The 24,072-nt window shown below is 36.1% G+C and overlaps 1 protein-coding gene across 4 annotated transcripts in view; it reads left to right on the plus strand.

Annotated features, from left to right (window-relative positions):
- The window catches only part of SEPTIN7 (septin 7), a 118,819-nt gene that overhangs the window by 72,498 nt on the left and 22,249 nt on the right, over positions 1–24,072 (plus strand). For all 4 annotated transcript variants that reach the window (XM_043589250.1, XM_043589248.1, XM_043589247.1 and 1 more), the window contains 6 exons: positions 7,530–7,630; positions 8,455–8,589; positions 14,366–14,483; positions 20,028–20,120; positions 21,459–21,555; positions 22,934–22,985. In XM_043589250.1, coding sequence (XP_043445185.1) covers positions 7,530–7,630; positions 8,455–8,589; positions 14,366–14,483; positions 20,028–20,120; positions 21,459–21,555; positions 22,934–22,985 — 596 coding nt within the window. The remainder of the gene's footprint in view (positions 1–7,529; positions 7,631–8,454; positions 8,590–14,365; positions 14,484–20,027; positions 20,121–21,458; positions 21,556–22,933; positions 22,986–24,072) is intronic.

A 24,072-nucleotide genomic window follows, 5' to 3' on the forward strand; every position in this document is an offset into this window, starting at 1 on the left:
GTCTGTGCATATTAATATAAAGGTATTTTATTGTTTCAGTTAATTTGCTTTCATATAAGATTGAACATGTCTTCTGTACTTCTTAACTGTTCAGATTTCATTGAAGTGTTTTGACCATCTTAATATTTCCTATCTTTTTCTCTTTGATTTGGAAGAGTTTCTTATCTAGATAATTGTCCCTTATATTTCATACATTCAGGATAATTTCTCTCAGGCCAGCATCTGTTAAAGACAGTGTGAGAGGCGCTTTGTTAGAATTCTTTTTACATTTGCCTGTCTCCAAAATAATTCTGTTTAAACTCACTTTACCTTCTCTTAAGGTAACATTTTGAAAGTGTTCTCTTCTATTGTGAACATCTTCCCAACTCTCTCTCTGTCTCTCTCTGAAAACAAAAGAGTAATCAAGGCTTGAGAGTATCTATAGTAAGATTTATTTTTATTTATTTTTTATTTATTTTTTTCAATGTTTATTTATTTTTGGGACAGAGAGAGACAGAGCATGAACGGGGGAGGGGTAGAGAGAGAGGGAGACACAGAATCGGAAACAGGCTCCAGGCTCCGAGCCATCAGCCCAGAGCCTGACGCGGGGCTCAAACTCACGGACCGCGAGATTGTGACCTGGCTGAAGTCGGACGCTTAACCGACTGCGCCACCCAGGCGCCCCTATAGTAAGATTTTTAAAACAAAGTCCTGTGTACTACTATTAGATTTCCTTTTTACCAAAAGTAAGACCTATAACATCTGAGAACTAGATGGATTCTCACTAGAATCCCAGAGAAGTACCCTTTCCTGACTGCACCATGGAAGTATTCCTTGATATACTGGAAACAAGTTCAAGATCCTCTAAACTCTTTTCTTCACTTACCCAGGAGAGAACATAACATGTTCTGAGTCATTCAGTGGATTTAGAAAATAGAGTATACTTTTCTTTTACAGTTGAATGACTCTTCACCAAGTCCAAAAATGTAGCAGATAATCTCCTTTGGAAGCTCATAAATTCTTTCATTGGAGACTGGTCAGAAGTATTATATCTCAGCCCAGACATTTAAGACCAGGAGAAACATAAAATCATGAGTTTCAAAAGACAAATGTCTACAATTTCCCTGACCTGAAAGCTGTCTGGACCACTTCCAACTGTCAAAAAAAAAAAAAAAAAAGACAAAAAGAAAAATCCTGTGATGTAGCCAAATAGGGAGTGAAATTTTAATAAAGACCGTGATCTCATAATCTCCTCCCTGAGTATTTTTTACTTATAAGAGACTTGTATCATTAATAAGAAATTCCTTCACATTTGCAGTCTTGGAATGAAGGAGAAGCTGTCTACATTGGACAGAGAGATAGTTCTGAGCTTCCTCTGTATCAAAGGTTCTGATTTGAATGAAGTTTTCAGTATTAAATAGAAGTCCTTTGGGATTGATTCCCAGTGTGCTGTCGTGAGCCTCAGGACTCTGGCTCTGCAGCTCCAAATGTGAGCCAACACTCTAGTTCCAGAGTTCTTTATACCAGTGGTTTCCAGACTTGAGAGTCCATCACTGGAAGACTTGCTAAAACAGCTTACTGAGTCCCTCTCCCCAGAGTTTGCTCTTTAGTGGGTTTGAGGCAGGACTCAGAGAAGTCATATTTCTAATAAGTTTCCAGACTATGCAGCTGCCAGTCAGGATACTACGGTTTGAGAATGAGTGCTCTGTAGTCTTTCTAGCCTGATACAGACTGATTTCATCCTGTATTTCTGGGAAGATTTTAGAGAGGGTACTGTTTATCCTTAGTTCTTTCAGAATATTTCACATTGAATGAAATAGTACCATATTTTCTGTTTTTATTCATATATTTTTTTAATAGACTGATTAAAATGAAGTGATAGAAAAAAGTGAACGCTTGTTCCACTTCATGTTCCAATCTCAAATAAATAAAGTCCAATCTCAAATAAAGTCCCTTTATTCTGGGACTAAATCAGTTCTAGTTTCTTTTGTGAAATGAGAGTGTTAGATTTTTTTTTTTTTTTAAGTTCTTAGTTGGCAACCTTATATTGGTCCCCTTTAAAATTTTTTTCTTGGGGCAGGGGGTGCCTGGGTGGCTCATTCAGTTAAGTGGCTACTTCCACTCAGGTCATGATCTTGTGGTTTGTGAGTCTGAGCTCCACATCGGGCTCTGGGCTGACAGCTCAGAGCCTGGAGACTGCTTCAGATTCTGTGTCTCCCTCTTTCTCTGCTCCTCCCCTGCTCGCACTCAATCAATCAATCTCTCTCTCTCTCTCTCTCTCTCTCTCTCTCTCTCTCTCTCTCAAAAATAAATAAACATTAAGAAAATTAAAACTTTTTTCTTGGGGTGCCTGGGTGGCTCAGTCAGTTAAGCATCTGACTCTTAATTTCAGCTCAGGTCCTGATCTTGCGATTTGTGAGATCAAGCCCCATGGGCTCTGTGCTGACAGTGTGGAGCCTGGTTGGGATTCATTCATTCTCATTCTGTCTCTCTCCCCTCAACCCACTCAAGTGTGTGTGCATACACTGTCTCTCAAATAAACTTAAAAAACCCTTGTTTTTCTTGGTTTGGAAAGTCCTAAAAATCACTATTGCGAATTAAATGGCTACAAAAATTTTAGAGGTGAAAACAGGTGAAAGCAATGAATCCTATCCTATCCCTAGGATAACATTTTATAGACTCCTTGAGACATTTTTATAAAGCCCAATTAGGAAACTCTCTTGTTGGTGTTGGTCCAATATTGATAGTTTTTTAAAGCATTCACGGGACAGACATTTGAATATCTTACTCCAGGTTTGGGGGCTACAGTGATGATGGACACAATCAAATTTCTTAACGATCTCACAATCACATGATTTAGTGAGAATATTGCTGCTGTAATGTGTAATAGAGGTTACCTTGGCAAGGTAGATTTTAGTGAAGTAGTAGGAATGGAGGGCAAGATGGCAGTGGATTGAAAAGGGATGGGGCGCCTGGGTGGCGCAGTCGGTTAAGCGTCCGACTTCAGCCAGGTCACGATCTCGCGGTCCATGAGTTTGAGCCCCGCGTCAGGCTCTGGGCTGATGGCTCAGAGCCTGGAGCCTGTTTCCGATTCTGTGTCTCCCTCTCTCTCTGCCCCTCCCCTGTTCATGCTCTGTCTCTCTCTGTCCCAAAAATGAATGAACGTTGAAAAAAAAAAGAAAAGGGATAGTAAATGAGGTCGTGAATGGGATGGCTGTGAAGAAAAGGACAAGAGGGAATACCCGGAGGTTGAGTGTAGGGTACTGAGAGAGTTGTTTGGTTTTTATTTCCAAAAAAGACCTGAGAATGTTTATATCCAATGGAGAATCAACCCCTAAGAGATGAGAGGTTGAAAATAAACTGGAAATAGTCTAAATGGTTGTCAACATGACTCTGAAATGGAGTGATCACATCCCTGGTATATATTGAGAAATGAGCCTCGGGAAGAAAGGGATCTGTTCATCGGAACAGAAGGAAAGACTGTTGCATCAAACAAATAGAGGATGCTCTTGTCTTCATCTAGAGATGAGGTACTTTGCTGAGCGTGGTTGGAGAGACAGTAACGTAGAGCTAGAGAAGAGCCATTCTGGGAAATGAAAGAGGCATGGGACTAGTGAGCACATAAAAGCATCATTGGATAGCAGGGAAATTCCTGTCAAATTGAAGTTCATAAATTTTGTGTAACAAAGATATCTGGGCTGGAAAAGAAAAAGAAATAAAGGGTTTAGGAGGGGGGTTGCTAATAGAAAACGAAAAGGACAAGACATTTAAGATCTCAATTTAAGGAGGTGCAGGGGATTGAGGTGTAGTGATTTAGTGTAGCAGGCAGGATTCGAATCTTTGGATCAACTTTATTAATAAACTAGGTTTGGGTCTTGATGAGAAGTAGTCTTTAGGCATAACTATTCTACTATTGGTCATTGCCTCTTAGTTTCTTGTGGAACATAATGAAGTATCTAAGATGATACTTATCTTCTCAGCCATTAAATAGAGTAGGTAGTGTTTGTGTTTGAGTAAGTGGAGTATCTCAGGCTGTTTAAGTCTCTTGTTCCACGTCACTGCAGAGCTTTGGCTGTAATGCCACCTCCTGAGCAAGTTTAGGTATAGAGGTAACTCCTGACAAAATTTTAACCCTCTCCTTGAAATTTAATACAGTTAATTGAGTAACACTTTTTATTTACCTTAACAAATAGCTCTTAAACATTGGTTAGAAAACTTCAGTTATTTAACAGTCTTTTAAAAATAAAAGAAATGAAGCTATGGAAACACTGAAGATTTGAGTTTGTTGTTGTTTTTTTCCCCTCAGATTGGAAAACTGAACAATATTAGAAAAAAGAGTGCCTTACATTTCTGGGAGTTAGGAGTCCAAAAGAGGCCTCAGTAAATTAATTATACATAAACAATATAATGGGCTTTAGTTTTATTTTTCAGAAAGAAACATAATTGAAAATGCCCTTGATTCATTCCTTCAGCATTAAATTATGCATTTAATGTTAGAGAACTTTTGAGTGATGCCATAAAATATGCTTATGTGACCTGCTTAAGTAAAGTGCATGGGAAAATGGCCATTTGGAATAGATTTCTTAAGAAAAGTTTGAAATTCCTGAACTTGAACTAATTTGTTTTCCATGGATCCCATGAGGATACTTGCAAAACCAGATGATAGGATACAGTCAGATCCTGTGAATGGCACTAGTTTACAGTTATGTTTTCTGGATCTCTTCCATATGTTGCCTTCTTTGTATTTGACCATGTATGGATACAAAGAATTTCATAGGCCAGAAAAGTGGCTTTTATAAACAGACTCTTTAAAGTACAGATCTTAATTTTTCTTACATCCATAAACAATTAAGTTGTTAAACTGATTATAAAAATAAAAAGGAAACAACGGTCTTAAAATATAAGCTGGTATGGTGTGTGATTAGTATACAACCTATTACTGAAGATAGAAATGGCCTTTGCTTAGTAACAAGGGAACCAAAAGTGGTTTGGGGTAAAGTTGGGGAGATGATTCATGTAGAACAATTATATCCTGCATCAATTTCTAATATATAGTACTATGTCATTTAAAAGAATTATTAAGTAAAGGGTAGTATGATTACTTTGGGTAGTTCTGCTTCAGTGACCATTAATGAATAACCTATTTTTATGATGGAGAGGGAAGCCAATTCAAGATATATCAAGATGTTGCATTTGACCAGATTGTCCTTTAAAAAAAAAAATTATATAATGACAAATAACTAGATTGTCCTTTAACTAGAGGACAACCATTTTTTATTTTTATAAGATATGAACTTTGTAAGCCACATAACATCTTTTTTTTTTTTTTTTTTTTTTTTTTTTAGTTTTGATAATCTAACACTGATGAGTCTGATTATTTCCTCATTTTGCCTTCCTCATAAGAGTAACCTGGTATCAGACTACCGGTATTATCTTAGCTACGTGGTATGAAACAGTGGTCTCCTATGCAATGCACATCCATTGTTGGTACTGAAAATGGTCAGAAAGCATTAAGAACCCTATTTATTGATGTTTACTTTTTTAATCTAGAGAGAATTCATATTGTTAATACTTATTAACAGATTTCCAATTGTATATATTTGGTAGATAAATAAATACATTTGGGATGTTCAAAATTTTCACTGATAGTTCTACAAGGATTAAAGCAGTTTAGTAAAGAGCATTGGTATAAAAGATAATACCTTTGCCTCTTATTTGTCTAAAAGATTAGAAGTCAATAGACATGCATATCCAAATCTCAGGCAGTGTTTTCAGTGTCAACAGTTTTTTTTACATGATTTTTTTTTAACAAAATAACTTGATTGCTATCGACCTGCACTGTCCAATCCAGTGTCACTAAGCTACATGTGGCTATTTAAGCTAATTCAAATTAAATAAACATTCAGCTCCTCAGTTGCTGTAGTCACGTTTCAAGGGCTAAGTAGCCACATGGGCAAGCATCTAATGTATTGGACAGTGAGGGTACAGAACATTTGCATCATCTCAGAAGGTTCTATTGGACAGTGCTGCTACAGACTTTCCTACTCAGTAGTCTTAGTCTCAGTTCCTTGGTCTCTTCATACCTCAGCCAGCCTCTGTAAGAACATGTCAAAAGGGAATGGAAAGACATCATTTCTGTAAGACTGAAAGGTACACCCAACTTTTTCTACCTAGAAATTAGAAATTTTCCTTTCCATACTCTGTTAGCAGACATAAATAGTTGAAGTTGCTTTTCACATATTGATGATTACATTTTTTCCTTAAGTCTAGAAGTACTTAATTCATACCGTCTTATGGCAATTAATATTTAAAGTTTGAATCTAATTCTTCCCTCTTAAATTAGCCTACCAACATACCTAGAGCCTCTAGTCCTAGTAAGCCCTTGATGTAAATGTACATTGAGGGGTGCCTGGGTGGCTCAGTCAGTTGAGCGTCCGACTCTTGATTTTGGCTCAGTTCATCATCTCAGGGCTGTGGGATCGAGCTCTGTGTTGGTCTCTGTGCTGAGCTTGGAACCTGCTTAAGATTCTCTCTCTCTCTCTCTCTCTCTCTCTCTCTCTCTCTCTCTCTTTCTCTCTCTCTCTCTCTCCCCCCTTCGCTCCCCCTCTCCCCCACTTGTGTATGTGTATGCTCTCTCTCTCTCTCTAAAAAGATAAATAAAATTAAATTTAAAAAAATAATAAAAGTGTGCATCAGATGAAAGCCTGTGTTTTTCTGGGGTCATTATTCCCCTTTTCTGTTTAAATCCATGTTTACTTTATCTAGCAGCAGCATATGCCCAAGATGAATGACTTACATGTTCTGATGCAGAGTTTGGGGTTACAGAAAATCTTAGATTGTAGGAGGAATTGTTGTTATTGTTCAAGTCTAATACCCTTTCTCAAATAGAACATTCTTACAAATTGTAAAGAGAACCAAAGATTTTAATCAGAGGTAGTAGGATTTTTTGGTTTTTTTTCAGTGCCTGGACCTTTGCTGATCACTTTGGTATAAATGTGAAATATTACATTTGAGAAGAGAGTTGGATCTTAGCCATAACATAAACACAAGTGTAAATAATTATGGCCATACTGAGAAAGGTTTGGGAATGTAATAAGTTCACTTGAGTAATTGGTTTGGACCAAACTAGATGGAAATAGTTCAGAAAAGCATTTACTGTAAATGGTAGATTAGATGTACTTGTTTGGTTAATTGCATTTGATTTCTATGAGTTACTGAATCATTTAAGCATATTGTTTATTTGTGTTGTTAGACACAGATCATATAGGCATTGTATGGCTTTAGTGACTATTACTATTTTATCAGTTCCCATCTTCCTTCTTTATGTCAACTATAAGCCATAAACCCACTACTTACATATGTGCCTTTCTTTCAAGTAACCAGGATTTCTCATATCCACAATAATTGATTTTAAAGAAAATGTGGGTAGATTTAGTTTGCAGAAAATTTCCCAGTTAGTTTTGATTAATGCTCATCTCCCTGCTTCTTACCTTGTAGGAAACCACAGGTGTAATATATGGTATTAATATCTGTGCCAATAATTCTTACAGGTGGAACAGTCCAAAGTTTTAATCAAAGAAGGTGGTGTTCAGTTGCTGCTCACAATAGTTGATACGCCAGGATTTGGAGATGCAGTGGATAATAGTAATTGGTAAGAAGGGTTTGTCATCACTGCTTTATATTGATTGCATTTTGGGTATCGGTGGTTAGACTTTTTCTGCTTAAGATTTTTAAACTTCTCATCTTAGCAGAGGTCACTGAACTTTCTAGTGATATGACTTGAGTTCTTACACCAACTTTGCCACTTACTTGACAATGTTACTTAATTTCTTTGAACTGATTTCCTTTTCTATAAAATGGAGGTAATACCTATCATAGAATTATTTTGAAGACAAATTCTAAAGCAACATGGATACAAGAATTCTCATTATAAGGAAGTTAAAACTTCATTTTCTTCTACAATTTTATCCACTTATTGTAGATATTATTTTCTATCCCATCCTAATTTAAATCTGATTTTAAATGTTCCATTTCTCCATAAGTCATAAGTTAAGAAAACATCCATGGCATTCTATTTAGAAATAGTATATTATAAACAATATTTTTCTTTGTTTTTGAAGTAAATTTCTGTTAACTTTTAAAACAAATAAGTTCATCATGAAGTTTTTGTATAACTTAATCTTTTAATTTGAAATAAAAACCTCTGTACTTAATGCAGATAACATAATTTGGTTGTGTTTTGACGCTAAATAATTAATTTTTTTCCATTTGGAAAGTTCAGAAATAATGAATCAAGATGTATCCAAGGTGATAACTACTTGTTTTTGAATCAGTATATGTAGAATAATTTGAGATATCTTCCACTGGTTTGATTGGTTTTGCCTATTTAAAAATATTGATTACTGTAGCAGTCCTCAGTTGTACATTCATATGTAGAATTGCAACTTAATTATTTTATTTATCTGCTCTTTATAGCTGGCAGCCTGTTATTGACTACATTGATAGTAAATTTGAGGACTACCTAAATGCAGAATCTCGAGTGAACAGACGTCAGATGCCTGATAACAGGGTGCAGTGTTGTTTATACTTCATTGCTCCTTCAGGACATGGGTCAGTACCTTGATACTTCTGATAATCTGCTGTTGTTTATTATGACTGAACTTTGGGGATATATTTTAGTTATCCATATCTCTGTGGAGTACATTTAAATATATCAGTTGTAAAATCCCAAATTCTATACAAAAATGGCTTATAAAAAACACGTTGTAAGTCCTAGATAAGTTAATAGTAACCTTCATGCGTAGGCTTTTTTTTTTTTTTTTTTTTTTTTAACCTGTTCATAAGGAGCAGTGTTTCCATCATGGTTTAATGTTTCAATGTGGCTAATTTAGCTTCCTTTTGACCACTCTACCACAAATTCAACTACCAAATAAGGGGAAACAGCTATAAAAATTAGCTTACACAAATTTTAAGAAACTTCAAAGATGAAAAGATGTTTTTACTATGAATCTGATAGAAAAGGTTACAAGAAAGGTTAAGTACCAAAGTTCTTAGTGTGCCATTTCTTTCTTCGCTAAATTTCTTTGGCTTGTGTTTCACCTTAGCTATCACAATCATATTGTTTAAGTTTCGTATCATCAGTGCTACGCTTCTACTTATTAGGAGTTAAGGTATAAGTGTCTTATATTCATCTGATCTGATTATTTTTGTTAATATGGCTAGCTTGTATTCCTTTTTTTATTGTTTGTACTTCCTCTGTCATCTGAGTAGATATATATGTCACTGTCAACTGCAGATGTTTGTAATTACTCTTCTTCAATCTTTTTCTTTAGATAGATGACTCTGTATAGCTCAGCCACCTGATGATCAGAGCCACTATCTCTCTACCAGAAGGAACTGGGATATTATACAGCATCAGACTAAATAGGATTACATCATCTAACACCCAGGTTACAGTCGTATAAACCAGTTGCTTCATGAGAGTACCTTTCTCTTCCCTTTTCTGCTTCTTTCTCGATCTTTTTCCTAGAAAGGCTAATAATGCCCATTATCACTATCGTGGTTGAGCAACAAGTCTGAATCATGTAGTTTACCATTTTTGCACTGTCAGATTATAGTGACAAATGTTTCTTTTTTTTATTTCTAATATTCTTCTGTAGTGTTCTTTGAGGTTTACATATTGTATAAAATTGATTCATCAACTTAAAAGGCTTAAAAAAAAGATCTCAAAAACATAACACACGGGCACCTGGGTGGTTCAGTCAGTTAAGCATCCAGCTTCGGCTCAGGTCATGATCTCGCGGTTTGTGAGTTCAAGCCCCCATTGGGCTCTGTGCTATAGCTCAGAGTCTGGAGCCTGCTTCAGATTCTGTGTCTCCCTCTCTCTCTAACCCCTCCCCTATTCACACTATGTGTCTCTGTCTCTCAAAAATAAATGAGTGTTCAAAAAAATTTTGTAAAAACTAACACCCTGTATAGCTTTTCTTGAGTACTTGCTAACTTCTTCCTGATATATGTATGTATTAATTTATTTTTTATTCATTCTAGTTAACTTGCTAGGGCTTTTTCCTAGAAGACAACAGAGTAAAATCTTAACTTTTATTTATTTATTTTCATTTTTTTAATCTGCAGTTTAGTCAGTAGAAATTTGTCAGTTTATATCCAGTTTTATTATTTTAGATCTTTTGGACTCTCTCCAAGATTTAGTAATTCTCATGAAACCACATTCCTTCTATCTCTGGGGAAAAGTACATTTCTTAAAATTGCATGGGAAATGAGATTTAAAAAAAAATTTTTTTTTTTTAATGATTCAAACAATGTGTGGTAGCTTTGGGCCATTTCATATTTGTCACAAGGGATGGGAGTTCAAAATTTTTATTTTCTAGGTGTAAAAATGTGCTTTTGAATAGTTTCTCATCTTAACTATTTTTAGACATGGAACAAAGTTTTGCCCATTGGTAGGTGCTACTGTGTATTAAGTTAAAGAATAAAACACTGAATTTTATGTAGAAAATTCCTGATCTGCTCACTACAGACTAAAATTGTAGGCAGTCTGAGAGATGAATCAGGGCCTTTCTGTCTTATCTGGGTAGTCCTTTTTGGAGAGGTCCTGTTGTGGAGTAATTATAAATCGGTCCAACATTGTATTTTCAGTGTTCCCCACCTCACCCCACCACGTATCGTCACTAAACGACTGGTAGTTGCTATTAAGTTTAAAAGCTGACTTGGAACTTGAATTTTAAAATGGTATTTTTACCCTTTTGAATATTGATTGCCACTTAAAAAAATCAGTTTCATTCAGTGAGTTTTATATGGAAGGTTTTTTTTTCCCTAAGAAATATATGTATGTGTATATTAAATATTTGTCATTTGCCCTGTAGTCATTTTATTTATTTTGCTATAGGCTTTGAGGTTCAGTAGTTTTCCCCCTCTAATATGGGTTTATCTTCTAGAAATTCTATAAAGGACTTTCCATTGTTTAAAAACAACATTTAAAAACTAAATTTCTTGGAAAAGATGACCTGAAATAAAACTAAACGGACAGAGGAAAAATTTCAACCAGAATGTAATCTACATGTGAACTAAATGTTTTCTGCTGTTGACATTTTGTAAGCTTCTGAAATTTGTATTCTAATTTAAAAGGGCAGAAGGGGTTTATCGGGGCTTTTATAAAGATTTTACCTTTTTTTTCTAAAGTTTAATTTTTAAACTGATTTAAATGTTCTTCGGCCTGGTTTTATATTTAAGAAGTTGACTTTACCAATTTCCTTGTCATGGTTGTTTTTTAGTGTCTTTCTCTTAAAAAGTTGAGATTATAAATATTCAGCAAGTGCTGTTTTACTGTTAAGTGTAAAGCCTTGTTAACTTAGATTTTGATTTTAATATTTTGTATTAAACGCTCTTAAGATGTATTAAAATTTCAGAGTAACTGAATTCTTTTGTTTCTGGTTTAATGAGGTGGTATTCACGATAATTTAAATTTGTTATGAGTAGAATCTGGAAAGTGAACCGTAAAAATTTATAGATCTGAGATTGATTGATTGTGCCATGGCTTTTATATTTAGTGTTGTGTGTTATGACTGATGAAAAGAAGCAAAATTTAAGATTTTTTGGAGTTGGATAGGTTCTTTCAGTTAGCCTTTGTGAATAAGAGTGCTATTTATAGATAATACAGTGTTATTCCAGTGACAGTCTCTTTTCTGTAGTGTTCCCTATTCTCTGAATGCCAGTATCACATTTCAAAGGATTCAGGATAAGGAGAATTAGAATAGAAGGTAGTTGTCTTCTCCGTATCTGCCTTCCTACTTCATAGCCCTGTCTTTCTGTCAGTCAGTGTCACTACCACAAAGAGGTATAGTATCATTTATTACTTGTTAGTAAAAAGGAATACCTCTTTAGTCTCTGGGCCCCTGTTCCTCCCAACTTTATATATTTATAAACACACGCACACACACACAGACACACGTGACCTACATGTAACTATAGTACTCTAAGAGAACTCTAACAAGGACTTTCTCTTTATAATGTTAGTAAAATTCATAATGAAACTAGATCTTTATTCAATTTTTGTCATGGTTTATAGGTTAAGGAATACCAATTTAGAATGATATTTCTAAGCAGAATACTCCCATCATCTTCATTTATTTTTATGGAATATTAATTTTTAATGTGTAGTCTAGATGTGAGGAATTTCTTGGGTTTTCATTTAGAGTTATTTGAAAACATAAAGAAAATCACAGGAACTTACTTTTTTGGTCAACAGATATTTGGACAGCTTCTCAAGTGACACTGTACTGAGTGTTGGAGATACAGATGAATGAGACAAAGGTCTTGCTCTTAAGGATCTTCTAATGAGAAGATGGGGAAAACAAATATACGTAATTGGCAAATTAAGTGTTGTGATCACTTAGAAGATGACTAGGTGTTAGGTTGGAGATGGATTCCCAGAGGAAATGAGAATTGTAAGCCAAGTCCTAAAGGACCTATAGGAATAGGGATTAGGCAAGCCAAGTAGAAAGGGGATGGGAATGGAGAGTGTTTCAGTCAGAGGCAGTAGCCAATGACCAGTGATCAAAGTATGGTTCTTTCAAGAAATCATGGGTAGTTCAAAAAGGAGAATTACAAGCAGGAGGTGGCAAAAGATGCTACCAGGTGCTAAGCGATGAGAACAGCCTGAGAGGCTATGTCTTCACAGGCCTTGTAGGCCATGCTAGCCAAGGAATCTGGCCTTTAGTAAGGTTTTCAGTCAGAGAAATGACTCATTCAGATTTGGAGTTTAGAAAGAGCTTTCTGACTGCAGTGTGCATGGTTTGGAGGGAAACCGGATGTATTCTAATAGTAGCCCATACCAAAGGTCTTCATGGCCTGACCCAAAGTAATATATTTATTTGTTCAGCAGATCTTGTGGAATCTTTGGGAGTGAGAATTAGAGGAGGGAGGAATCCTGGATTTCAGCCAGGAGTAATTGGATGGATTGTAGTACCATTCTCAAAAATAGCACAGAAGAGGAGAGAAAATTTGGGGGTTCAGATGAGCTTTTGATTTCAAGGAGCCTCAATGGGGTGTCCAGGTGGTATTTCCACTGGGTAAATACAAACTGGATCATACAAGTGAGATCAAGGCTGGGTGTGAAGATTTGAGATCTACAGAAGATGTTAGAAGTCACTGTGGTTGATGATAAGCATACAGAATGTAAAGAGAGAAGAGGACCTAGTAGAGTATTCTGAGGAATACAACACGTAAGAGACTAGCTTACAGAGAAGATCCTTAAAAGTACCCTTAGGGAGTAGCTTGTGAGAGGGTAATGTCAAATGCTGCATAATGGGTAAATTTAAAAAATAATAGGGGCGCCTGGGTGGCGCAGTCGGTTAAGCGTCCGACTTCAACCAGGTCACGATCTCGCGGTCCGTGAGTTCGAGCCCCGCGTCGGGCTCTGGGCTGATGGCTCAGAGCCTGGAGCCTGTTTCCCATTCTGTGTCTCCCTCTCTCTCTGCTCCTCCCCCGTTCATGCTCTGTCTCTCTCTGTCCCAAAAATAAATAAATGTTGGAAAAAAAAAAAAAAAAAAAAAATTTAAAAAAAAAAAAAAAAAAAAAATAATAGTAAACACCACAATATTTAGGAGTTATTGATGCTAATTATATTAGCAGCATGAAAGTATTTCATGACCCCCCCCTTTTTTTTTATTAGTTTTTAAATGTTTATTCATTTTTGAGAGAGAGAGAGACAGAGTGTGAGTAGGGGAGGGTCAGAGCAGGAAACACAGAATCTGCAGCAGGCTCCAGGCTCTGAGCTGTCAGCACAGAGCCCACTGGGGGACTCGAACTCAGGAATGGTGAGATCAGACCTGGGCTGAAGTCGGATGCTTAACCGACTGAGCCACCCAGGTGCCCTATTTCGTGACCTTCTTGGAAGTATGACAGCCAAGTGGAGGCAGCAGCCAGATTGCAGTGGGTAAAAAGGGATGATGAAGATGGTTCCCTTTTGAGCCTTTTATCTGAGAAATAAAGATGGAAGCAAGAATGGAATATGGGACTCAAAAAGGACAATCTTTTTATTGAAAAAATCGATTTCCCAAATTTTGAGTAGTATGTATAGAGGCTATTTTAGGAAAACCTGTTAGGAGCATTTCTGGTTTTCCTAATTCCTCTGTAGAGCCCAAACCCTATGACCATTGTATTCAAGGGCAGGAGTCAAAGCCTTCTTAACCACTTCAGTGCTTAGTGAGGTCCTGTTCTACCTGGCCTAACTGTTGCTGGCCCAGTACATCATCAGAGAGTGTTTCTGATAAGTAAAGTCATTCCAGTGTATTTAATTTAGCACTGGGGATGTGAATGATCTCTTCTCACAAATTGATAATTCGGTCATATTAAATATTGTGTCTTTCAGACTTAAACCATTGGACATTGAGTTTATGAAGCGTTTGCATGAAAAAGTGAACATCATTCCACTTATTGCCAAAGCAGACACACTCACTCCAGAGGAGTGCCAACAGTTTAAAAAACAGGTGAGCAAAAGAAGCTTGAACTCTTGAATTTCTCATACCATTCATGTAATTTGCAGTTTTTGTATTTTCAGTATAATGTTACAATGTATTCCTCTTGCTACTTTATTATATATTTATTTATACTGTATTAAAAGTAACTATTTAAAATTTCTTGCCTTAGTTTTCTCCTCAAAGCTATTATCCATTATCACAGTGCCTTTATCCTTTGTCGACTTAAATATTTTAGGTGTTTCTGTTACAGCCTCCTCTACCACTCTGCTCCACACCCTTTAGGATTATTTTTTTAGACTAAATTTCCAGGAAGAGGATTACTTTTTGGAAGGGTATGATTACTTTATAGTTCTTTTTTTCCCCCATTTTGTCATGGTGCTTTCCCCCCAATAAAACAGATTTTTTTTTCATAATAGGTATATTTGTTTCAGTGCCTTACCAATGTTGTTGTTTTTAAAGCTTTTTTGGAATTAAGTGGCACTTAATCATTTCTTTAACTTTTAATTTAATTTTCCAGAAGGGAGGAACACTTTGTAAAGCAGGGGTTTACTTTTTCCTTAGTGTGTTTGGTTTATTATAATATTTTATGAAATATAGGGTGGATTTCTGGAACTGTGCTCCTATACCAGTAGCCTATTTTTTATTTTAAGCCAAGCTATATTTTTTAAACTGCAGCTACTTTGTATAATACTTAAAAATAGGTCATAGAGTTATTATCTCTTTCTTTAAAGTCCCCTTTGTTTTTTCACTTTTTTCTATATGAATTTTAGAATACCTTGCAACCTGCTACAAAAACAAAAATCTGTTGAGATTTGCTTTGAAGTTGTGCTAAATCTGTACACTCTGGGAATGTTTTAGTTCATTTTTATTATATTTGGTATTTCTACTAGAAGTATATGTTTATTTACTTTACATTTATTCACTACCATTTTTATTTTTTAATGTGCTTTTTTCTAAGTTCAAATACTAATTGTTGATTGTGATCTCTCCTCTTTTATTTGTAATTTTATTTATTTGGGTTTTTTTCTCTTTTTGATAAGTCTGGCTAGGGTTTTATCAATTTTACTAATTCTTTCAAAGAAACAACTCTTAGTTTTATTGATCTGTTCTATTGTTTTCAGTTTGTTTGTTTGTTTCTCTATCATTTATTTCTGCTCTGATCTTTATTATTTCCTTGCTTCTGCTGGCTTTAGACTTTATTTGCTGTTCCATTTCTGGCTCCTTTAGATGTAAGATTATGTTGTGTATTTGAGGCTTTTCTTGTTTTTTTGAGGTAGACCTGGATTACAATATACTTCCCTCTTAGGACCGCCCTTGCTGCATCCCAAACGATTTGTTCTATTGGGTTTTCATTTTCTTTTGCTTCCATGTATTTTTTAAAAATTTCTTCTTTAGTTTCCTGGTTAACCCATTTGTTCTTTAGTAGGATGTTCTCTAACCTCTGTGTATTTGTGGTCTTTCCAATTTTTTTTTTTTTTGGAGGTGGGTAACTTTAAGTTCTATAGCATTGTGGTCTAAAACCACGGATGGTATGATCTCAGTCTTTTTGTACTTGTCGAGGGCTGATTTGTGACTCAGTATGTGATCGGTTCTAGAGAAAGTTCCATGTGTACTCAAAAAGAATGTATAATCTACTGCTTTAGGATGAAATGTTCTGAATATATCTGTTAAGTCCATCAGTTCCAGTGTGTCATTCAAAGCCATTGTTTCCTTGTTGGTTTTCTGCTTAGATGATCTGTCCATTGTTGTAAGTGGGGTGGTCAAGTCCCCTACTGTTGTTATTATCAATGAGTTCCTTTACATTTGTTATTAATTGATTTATACATTTGGGTGCTCCCAAGTTGGGGACATGCATATTTATAATTCTTAGATCTTCTTGATGGATAGACCCCTTAATTATGATATAATGCCCTTCCTCATCTCTTGTTACAGTCTTTAGTTTAAAATCTAGTTTACCTGTTATAAAGTATGCCTATTCTGGCTTTCTTTTGGCATCAGCGTGATAGATGGTTCTTCATCCCTTCACTTTCCTTCTGCAGGTGTCTTTAGGTCTAGAAGGAGTCTCTTGTAGGCAGCATATAGATGGGTCTTGTGTTTGTTTTTGTTTTTTTAATCAATTCTGATACCAGATGTCTTTTGATTAAATCATGTGGTCCATTTACATTCAGAGTGATTATTGATAGATCTGAAAGTAGTGCCATTGTGTTACCTATAAAGTTGGTGTTTCTGGTGATGTTCTCTATTCCTTTCTAGCCATTGTTGCTTTTGGTCTTCCCCCTCCCGGCCCCCCCCAAAGAGTCCCCTTTAATATTTCCTGCAGGGCTGGTTTAGTGGTCATAAACTGCTTTAGTTTTTGTCTGGGAAACTCTTTATCTCTCCTTCTATTATGAATGACAGCCTTGCTGGATAAAGTATTCTTGATTGCATATTTTTCCCATTCAGCACGTTGAATATATCATGCCATTCCCTTCTAGCCTGCCAAGTTCCTGTGGACAGATCTGCTGTGAACTTGATCTGTCTTCCCTTGTAGGATAAGCACTTTTTTTTCCCCCTTGCTGCCTTCAGGATTCTTTGTGTATTTTGTTAATTTGACTATGACACATCTTTTGTTGAATTTAATGGGAGTTCTCTGTGTTTCTTGGGTTTTGATGTCTTTGTCCTTTCCCAGATTAGGGAAGTTTTCAGCTATAATTTGCTCAAATAAACCTTATGCCCCCTTTTCTTTCTCTTCTTCTGGGACTTCTGTGATGTTAATAATATTGCACTGTAAGGAGTCACTGAGTTCCCTAAGTCTGCCTTCATGATTTAATACCTTTCCCTTTTCAGCTTCATTATTTTGTATAATTTTATCTTACATATCACGGATTTGTTCTCCCTTTTCGTCCATCCTCGTCAATTGCATCCATTTAGTTTTGCATCTCAGTTATACCATTTTTTATTTTAGCCTGACTAGTTTTTAGTTCTTTTATCTGTGTAGTAAGGGATTCTCTAGTATCTTCTATGCTTTTCTCGAGTCCAGCTAGTATACTTATGATTATTTTAAATTCTGGTTCAGTCATCTTACTTGTATCTTTATTGATTAAGTCTCTGGCTGGGACTTTTTCCTCTTTCTTTTGGGGTGAGTTCCTCCATCTTGTCATTTTGTCTAGGTCACTGTTTCTTTATGTGTGGTTGTTAGGAAAGCCTGTTGTATTCCTGGTCTGAGAGTAATGGCTGTATTATGAAAAGATCCCCCACCAAAAAAGGAAACTATATCCTATTTCCCCTAGAGCTGAAGCTTTGCAGCATTCTATGATCAGTAGATTTTGTGCATGCATGGGTTTTGTGCTGGTCTTTTGGGGGAGCAGCCTGCTGCATTGACTCTCAGGTGGATTGCCATGGTAGAGTTGCTATCCAGGGCACAGGGGAACTGGGTTTGGTGTAAGCGGCTGTTTTTCTCAATGAAGTTGGTCAGTGTTGATGGGGGGGTGTGGTGGAGAATGGTGTTGCCCCACTCTCCGTCCCTAGGGCTGGGAATCTCGCACCTGCCACTCCTCAGGAAGCCCTCACAGAAGAGCAAATGGTCATCCTTACTGTTTCCCCAGCTTCTGTCAGATCCCTGCCTTCATCCTGTTTGAGTCTAAGCCATCTGCCTGCCAGGCAGCATGCACTCCTGTGTTTTATCTCAGGTGCAAGGCTTGGTTTCAAAATTCAAATCCTAGAGATTTGCCTGGCATCGACCTGCACAGATCCTCTTGGGGAGGGTCTTGCCATTCTGTGGCTGGTGTCAGATTATCCCAGAAAATGGTTGTGGGACCACGCACTCTCTTGGAGTTTATGGAGAACTTTTTAAAATTTTTTTTTTTTCAACGTTTATTTATTTTTGGGACAGAGAGAGACAGAGCATGAACGGGGGAGGGGCAGAGAGAGAGGGAGACACAGAATCGGAAACAGGCTCCAGGCTCTGAGCCATCAGCCCAGAGCCCGACGCGGGGCTCGAACCCACGGACTGCGAGATCGTGACCTGGCTGAAGTCGGACGCTTAACCGACTGCGCCACCCAGGCGCCCCTATGGAGAACTTTTTTAGAGTGAGTTATTGGAGTGGCACCTGAGTGGCTCAGTCAGTTAAGTGTCTGGACTTCAGCTCAGGTCATGATCTCACGGTTTGTGGGTTCAGGCCCCAAGTTGGGCTCTGTGCTGACAGCTCAAAGCCTGGATCCTGCTTCAGATTCTGTGTCTCCTTCTCTCTCTGCTCATCCCCCTTTCATGCTCTGTTTCTCTCTCTCAAAAATTAATAAACATTAAAAAATGTAAAAAAAAGAATGAGTTATTGGACTGTATCTTTACCAATTATTTTTGTAAATTAAGGTGGAGATTTGGGATCTTTAATATGTAACCACTGCTTTTTTTTTGAGAGAGAAAGAGAGAACAAGCAAGCAGGGGAGGGACAGGGGGAGAGAGAAAGAGACTATGAGTGAGACTCTTAAGTAGACTCTGCACCTAACATAGAGCCCAATGTGGAGCTTGATCTTAAAACTGTGAGATAATGACCTGAGCTGAAATCAAGAGTCGGTCACTTAACTGACTGAGCCACCCAGGCACCCCAAGAACCACTGCTCTTAGAGCTGGCCCCTAGTATTTAGTTTTTTCTCCTAGCCATGTATTTGACACTTCATTTATTTTCATGTTTTTCTCTGTGGCATTTTGCCTCTACCTACTTTAGTAACCATGTAACACATTTTGTTTAGAGTGCCTTTATGCTGCTGGGGATCCCTACAAATGATAGTAGTGCTGAAATACCAGTAAAGGCAAGGACCTAGTTCTAGGTATATTGACCATCAGTTTATTATGAGTTTGAATAGGGTAGGTAGTTGAACATTATTTGGTTATCTGTGATTTGTTTAAAATTTGGAGTGATGTGGGAAAAGATAATTTAGTTTGAAGTAGGTCATTTCTGATGTTAATAAGTTGTCTTTGCATTCTCTTTATTAACTTGCTGGCTTCTTAGCTTGTGGGGCATGTTTTCTCCTTGTGTACTTGCTTCATTTTATATTTGTTGCTCCGTGATTTTGTGTACACAAATGTACACGCAAGGATATTTTCTGATCAGTGTGCAAATTTTTTCTCCTGGAGCCAGTGCTGTACTTAGTTTCACTTACTAATTTTACTAAAATTTTAGGTGAGTTTAAGTTATGTTGATTCATCTGAATAAAATAGTTGGTGAGAGTTCTATTTAGAGAAAGAATCTCAGTCATTGTGAGTAAATGATGTAAAACCATTATATAGAAATCAACTAGAGAAAGCCCTTTCTGGAATCTTAAATCATTTTTAGATCTCTTTTGGTATTATAACCATTAACTTATTAAGTAATTGGATTTTGGAGAATGGTGTTTATATATGAACTTAATAGTTTTTTAAAAAAGATCAGTATAGTACTTTGATTTTAGACTATAGTTTTGCATCATTGAAAAATAGTAAAGGAATTAGAGCTGAGGAATCAGGAATTTTAAAAGAATATAATACAAATAAAGCTAATGTACTAATTATGTGTGGTGTTCTTTTGCTCATTTTAGATAATGAAAGAAATCCAAGAACATAAAATTAAAATATATGAATTTCCAGAAACAGATGATGAAGAAGAAAATAAGCTTGTTAAAAAGATAAAGGTAGGTTTATTCACATACATATACTAAAATGTTTCAGGCCTTAAAGCCACTGAAATATTCACTGAAAGGATAAAAAAAAATCAGTGTTCTTAAGTAGCTGGCTTACAAAATGAATAGGGAGATTACTCAGTCTTGAATTCAACTTTGCAATTAACTAACTTTGTTGAATAGAGAGATGAATAGCATAATCTCTGTCTTATAATCTGTCTTCAGTTTTCAGTTAACTGGTTTTATATTGTTTAATTTTCCTCCTTAAAAAATATGTAATGAGAATGGAGAGGACTTGTTCCTAAGCACTGTTTTTGTATAGTCTTTGTTTAAGAGCCAGACAAAAATATGGGGTTTTTTTTTTTGTCTTTTATAAAAAACAACCAAAACCTATACCAACATAATTTTCTGTATTTTTATTTATTTATTTATTTATTTTTAAATGTCTATTTATTTATTTTTGAGAGGGAAAGAGCTTGAGCAGAGGAGGGGCAGAGAGAAGAGGGAAACACAGAATCTGAAGCAGGCTCCAGGCTCTGAGCTATCAGCACCAAGTCCGATGTGGGGCTTGAACTCACAAATCGTGAGATCATGACCTGAACTGAAGTCAGATGCTTACCTGAGTGGGCCACTCAGGTGCCCCTGTATTTTTAATTTATAGTCATTTCCTAAGTACTAGTCTAGACCTAAAAGTGATGTATTAATTAATGGCATTATATAAGCAAATAATTACCTTGGAATAATGAAATACATGTACCTGACCAATGAAGAGTTTCTGAGGTTTTATAAAGTAGTCATATATTTTATATATTATTAAATATTTTTGGAAGCTACAAGAATTTTGAAAGATTGTACTCTGAGTTAAGTGTGGATAAATACAAATCCAGAACCCCAGATCTGGACTTTGAAAGGTAGAGTTTAGCACGTATAATATTCCGTGCTTCCAGGGCTGTTAGAGTTGGTTTGTGGTAGATGAGCATGCTAGTTACAAGCCTCGTTTTCCCTCTAACTGCTAATACATTTTTTATTTCCTTTGAATTTTTTTCAATATGGGACAGCTTCTTTGGGGGATGACTTTTTAACATAATTTGATGAGTGGAGTATATATGCCTTAGGATTTTTAAATTTTCAGAGAAAATATAATTTTATTCATTGTTTATATTGGTGAGAATCCATGTAATGACAGTTTACTGAATAGTAATCGAATGCCTTATAAAAGTGAATACAGAAACTGTCAAGGTAATTTTTTTTTTTTTTTTTTGGTAATGTGTTGAGTAATATAAATTTCTTTTTTCTTAAATTTGTGAGGACTACAGAGATACATTTGAACAAGAATACTTTGTTTTATAGGACCGTTTACCTCTTGCTGTGGTAGGTAGTAATACTATCATTGAAGTTAATGGCAAAAGGGTCAGAGGAAGGCAGTATCCTTGGGGTGTTGCTGAAGGTAAGGTTTTCTTCAATGAATGACTTTCTATAAGATTTAACAGTGTGATCAAATATTTGTATTTCACATTGATATATTCTAGATTTTCAAAGATAGTTCTGAATTCAGTTTCATTTAGCCTCATTTGCTCATAAGTACATTCTAGTTTTTCAGACTTTGTACATTGTCAGGTCAGGCAAGCATGCACTGAATCCTAATTGTGATACTCTCCAAGTCACTCATCAGTGCCCCACTCTCCCACCTCCATCCCATCATTAACTCTACTCCTGTTTTCTTGTTTGAAAACATACTTAAAGTGTAAGAATTCTTTACTGTTTGAAAACAGTTTCAGAGAAAAGGACTCACTTTTATCTGAGTCTCAGATGGGTCTGGGACCTTCAGGAATGATTGAGAACAACTTTTCACTTTAAACTGAATGAAAACATTCATAATATTCTTTCTCGGGATAAAAATCAACTTTTTTTGGCATCACATTTTTAGGATAAAAAAAATTATTTGTTAAGAGATACTCTACTAATTTTGCAGAGAGTTTTAAATACCAATAAAATCTTAGTTTATAGCATCAAATTTCAGAAGTCTTCTTGGCAATAGACATGTTTCCCCAGATTTGTGTTTGTTATATTGGTTTAACCTAATATCTAGTCTTCTGTGTTCTAGTAACTTGGAACTAAGATTGAGTCATGATTATTTTTATACTTGTTAGTATTAGTTTGAAAAATTCTGTAATTTTTTGGTTCTTGTTCTAAGCTATTGTCCTTATCAGCAGCTTTCCCTATCAGTGAGGCTATACTTGTTCCCACCTCTGTGTCATCCTCAGGTAACTTTCAGTTGCTGAGCTGAGGCTTTAGAACTTATACAGTCCTTAGAAATGTGTGCTAAAGAATTTATTTCTCTAGTTTTAGTCCCCCCTTTACCACCAGAATGTTATTATTAGTGATACAGTTCTTTAAAATAAAGAACCTTAAAGTTACTGACTCACATTTTTATTTTGGCTACTAAAGTCATTCCCCCTCACCCTAATACTAAACTTTTAAAACACATTTTATTATAGAACAAATATATTCTGTTTACAAATGAATACATGATGTCCCCTTTCAAAATTTCAAAATTTTTTTTTTCTGTAGAGCTCATTTACTAGGTTTGTATATTTTATCATTTAAGATTAAACTACACTAAATACTACTAGAGTACAGTTGTCTGGCATGCCCTTAAATTAAGTACTATGTTATAGTGTTAAAACTTGAATGAAAAATTGATCTAAAGAAAAGTAATGAAAAATTAATGAAATGTTGCATATTCTCTCATTGTTACCTCCAGCATTTTGTGAAATTTCCTTTGAAAATACTGGGCTTAGTGTGTTTTCTTTTTTTTTATATAGTTGAAAATGGTGAACATTGTGATTTTACAATTCTAAGAAATATGTTGATAAGGTAAGTTTGAGCAATGATTAAATGATGTAAGTTTTTTTCTTTCTCAAAATATAGTTAGATTTATTTTTGTCTTCTATAGGTATAGCTGATTTATTATTTTTTTTAATGTTTTTTATTTATTTTGGAGAGAGAGATGGCATGCAACTGGGGGAAGGGTAGAGAGAGAAGGAGATACAGAATCTGAAGCAGGCTTCAGGGTCTGAGCTGTCAGCACAGAGCCCTACACGGGGTTCAAACTCGTGAACTGCGAGATCATGACCTGAGCCGAAGTTGGACGCTTAACCGACTGAGCCACCCAGGCACCCCTATTTTATTTTTGTTTTTTAAAATATAGCTAACCTAAATTGGTATCTTCATTCTAGCACTCAAGTAAGCACTGCTTGGAGACAACTTGGATTATTTTGCCAGGTTTTAAAGCTGTTGGCAAAAATACAAAATAAGCTGTGTCACTAGCAATATGTGGGAAAATGAGTCTCTTTTTTTGTTATACTTCATGTTGAGATGGAAGATGGAAAGGAAAAGGCTTTTGCTCTTTTATGTGAAAAGCTTGGGATACCTGGAAGGGAAGGCTAGGCTTTGAGTTAAAAACTAGATTTTGAATGTTAAACGGTATCCAGCCTGGTGAGTGGGGTGTTTTTGGTACTAGGACACAGTGAACAGAACTGATCTTCCTCCCAGGCGAGAAAACATTACTCCTAAATTGTACCTTGTGCAGCTGATGAAAGAGAAGGAAAGCCTATGAGAGCAGGACATTGAACTAATCCTGATTAGAAGACTGGGACTTGATGGGGCGTCTGGGTGGCTCAGTTGGTTAAGCGGCCGACTTCGGCTCAGGTCACTATCTCACGGTCTGTGAGTTCGAGCCCCACGTCGGGCTCTGTGCTGACCGCTCAGAGCCTGGAGCCTGTTTCGGATTCTGTGTCTTCCTCTCTCTCTGACCCTCCCCCGTTCATGCTCTGTCTCTCTCTGTCTCAAAAATAAATAAACGTTAAAAAAAAATAAAAAAAAAAAAAAAGAAGACTGGGACTTGAAACCATGAAGAAAAAGTTGAATAGAAGCAGAGACATTAGTGGGCAAGAAACAGGGC

Source organism: Prionailurus bengalensis, chromosome A2 (assembly GCF_016509475.1).
Source record: "Prionailurus bengalensis isolate Pbe53 chromosome A2, Fcat_Pben_1.1_paternal_pri, whole genome shotgun sequence".
NCBI lineage: Eukaryota > Metazoa > Chordata > Mammalia > Carnivora > Felidae > Prionailurus > Prionailurus bengalensis.